At 47.7% G+C, this 3161-nt stretch overlaps 1 protein-coding gene across 1 annotated transcript; it reads right to left on the reverse strand.

The window, feature by feature from the left end:
• Positions 1 to 485: 485 nt before the first annotated feature.
• On the reverse strand, positions 486 to 2081 carry LOC144340052 (ubiquitin carboxyl-terminal hydrolase 17-like protein 6). Its single transcript, XM_077997858.1, has one exon. It carries the CDS (start codon positions 2079 to 2081, stop codon positions 486 to 488), a length of 1596 nt encoding a protein of 531 aa, XP_077853984.1.
• Between the last annotated feature and the right edge of the window lie 1080 nt (positions 2082 to 3161).

A 3161-nucleotide genomic window follows, 5' to 3' on the forward strand; every position in this document is an offset into this window, starting at 1 on the left:
GCGAGAAGGATCCACAGAAGTCCCACGTTCGCAAAATTTCAACTTCTGGTGCTCACCAACAACTGACGAATGAAACACACCCCAAGAGAAAATAGTCAACCCCGTCCCCTGCAATAACCTCACGCGCAACCCTACACCGCAATATGTCATATTCAGAAATTCACACTGAATGACATCTACCGTGAACACAAACACACAGACAATCCCTCCACAGGTTCAGAAGACTCACGACTGCAAAACTCGATGTTTCCCATGTCTGGGCTCATCCTGAAACGCAGCCATCACTATCCAGTTTTCCCTCTTGTGTAGACAGACACCTGGGCTCCTCATTACTTTATGTCGGATTGACTGCGTAGGTGATGGTGTGTGTGTGTGCGCCCGCGAACCCCCTCGTGGGTGTGTGTGTGTGTACGTGTATGTGTGTGTGTGTGTGTCAGTGTGTGTGCGCATGCACTCCTGCGTTTGCATGGAGACTTTTCCTGAGATCACTGGCACACAAACAGAGCCCTCTTGCTGTGTTTGTTCCTCCCTTTGGATCTCCTGGTCCTCCCTTGCAGAGAAGTGAGTGTGCCAGTGTTCATGGACTCCTGAGGTGCCAGGTTCCTTGAAGAGAGGTTCAGCAGGGAGCTTTGCTGTTCAGGATGACGGTTGTTCATCCCACTCTTGTATTTTGATGGATGAATCACAAGCACGTTGGGAGGCAGGGTACATTCGACTTTTCTGACGTTGAAGTCAGGCTTGGTTTTGTTTTGCTCTTGGAGGAACTTCCAGTGGTCTAAGGTGCTTTCCTGAGTGGCTCTTTCCACCAAGTGCTCCTCCAAGTCGGGTACCTGGAGGCAGGGTTCTCTCTGGAGCTCTCCTTGCGTTGCTCGCCTGTCTTTGTGTTCAGCACCAAGGGCTCCTGGTTCCCTGCCTATTGCTATTGACACACTCTCACTGCATCTTTCCAGTTGACTCTTCTGGATGTAAAAGAGGACATAGGCCTGTTGACTCAGGACAGAAGCGATGCTACAGGCAGTGACCTCGGCGTCATCCATTTTATACCACTGGCCTCCTGGAGCTTTGACATAAGAGAGGTAATGTCCGTTGTGACAACTCCACCCAGCATGGACCAGCACAGCATAGAGGACATAGACAAGAGGTCCTGTGTTCTGCTGAGACATGTATGGCTGCATGTCAAGGCACTCAGGGTATTGCACATTCTTGGCAAGTTTGTTGCCTGTGACATCGGAGAATCTCTTCAATACAAGGATGAGGACCTTGGCAGAAGTGTGTAGAGTGAACGTCTTGGAGGCAGGCGCCTTCTGGAGACAAAGACCACAATGATAGGCATTCTCTCCATTGAGTTCTTCGGGCTTCACCACCTGTTCCAAAGCTTGCTTCACACTCTGAGCTGCCTGGATATCCAGGGCAATGTCCAGGTAAGGGTCAAAGGTGTCCGAAACGCCCTGGCAGTGGAGACACTTGATTTGAGATCTCCAGCAGCCTCCAAATATCTGGTGGATGAGGGTGGTGTCCTCAGAGTCATGATCTACCTGCTTGTGCCCGGGAAGGCATGCCCTTTTCATGGCATCCACAATGAACATCAGAAATTCATGGGCATCTTCCTGCTTGCCTCGATGGAAGCCAGCAACCAATGCCTGTGAGGGCTGGATGACGTGGCCAGGACGGTGGAGGGCCCGTGTGATGTGAGCTTCCATCGTACACAGCATGCAGCACTTGTGATGATGACAAAGTTGAGAGTGCTCCCGGGACAGCATGTAGTTGGCAAGGGGTGGTGTGTATGTCAGGCACTGCAGGGAAGCATTCACATAGCAAGTATTTCCCATATTCTGGAGCCCAGCCCCCACCGCAGCAGGTCTCCTGCTACTGCGAGGAAGCTTCTCCCCAGGGGCAGGCTGTCTTGCCACAGGAGCCAAACCATCACAGAGGTCGACATGGGTCTCAGATGACAGTGGTGACTTCTCAGGTAGAGAAGTCCGCTGGATTTCAGCAAAAGCTGCATCTGGCCGAGAAGATGTGAGTTTTGAAAAGTGGTTGAACTGCCACTCACCTCCCAAGTGGAGTGAATCGGCCTCCATGTCGCCAGGAGCAAGGATCACAAGCTTTCTCTGCTGGGACCGCACGTTGCAGAAAGATGCTATCTCTTCCGAGAGAGTCTTCAAATGACACGCCATCTGGCCGCATCAGCCCTTATATAACTCAACCCCGCCTACCTCGAACACCCCACCCACCCATCAGGTACGCGGTCCACCAATCCAATATCAGCACTCAGTTAAAGAATGAACCATAGGGTGTGGCCCCTTGTATTCCCCAGGGAGTTCACTTAAAACTCCTGGGGAAGGCGTTAGTTTACTTAAAACAGTGGTGTTTACTTAAAACAGTAAACTTAAGTGGTAGTTTACTTAAAATGCGTTAGTTTACTTAAAACATGCAGAATCATGCCCATGGGAGTGTTTCTTTGTGTTTGTTTCTATTTCTGGGTGTGTGTGTGTTTGAGCTGCGATGTGCTTCTAACTATGTGCTTTTGGCAGATACGATCATCCTTTCAGGCATTGAAGGACAGGAAGTCAGACCTGTACTTTCTGACTTGAGAATCATCAATGAAGTACAGTTAATAACACGGTGTATTTGTTTCCTTAATATCAAAGAATAGATCCATGCAGTCTAATAAGTATTCTAGCAGTAACCTTTCCATGTTCAGCCTATTGATTCTGTGTTCGAGTGAAATGACTTACCAGTGGGGACCGAGACATGTCTTTGCAGGAAATGCTCTTGTGGAAGCTATATACCCAAATCATAAAGCATCAAGTGTTGGAAACATGCACTGAACCTAGACGAAATACTTAGTGCCCAAATTAGACTGTGAAAGACTTTCAGGAAATCATGCAATCACCGACATACCAATTGATGACATTCCCCGAATTTATGATTGCAAGTAAAGAGAAATACTCATGACATTCTATTTCCAGTGATTGAGGTCGTATGACCGCAATTTAAGAAATCATGAAATCAGAAAACTTGACTAATCACAATCTAATCCAACTAAAACCTTTGGTTCATTTAAGAAAGGATGAATATAAAAACAACATATCACGCAGCATGAGAGATAATATTTTAATACGTATGTGATAATAGATCAACATTTGAGAGAGATGAAA

This window comes from Macaca mulatta, chromosome 3 (assembly GCF_049350105.2).
Source record: "Macaca mulatta isolate MMU2019108-1 chromosome 3, T2T-MMU8v2.0, whole genome shotgun sequence".
NCBI classification, from domain to species: Eukaryota; Metazoa; Chordata; class Mammalia; order Primates; family Cercopithecidae; genus Macaca; species Macaca mulatta.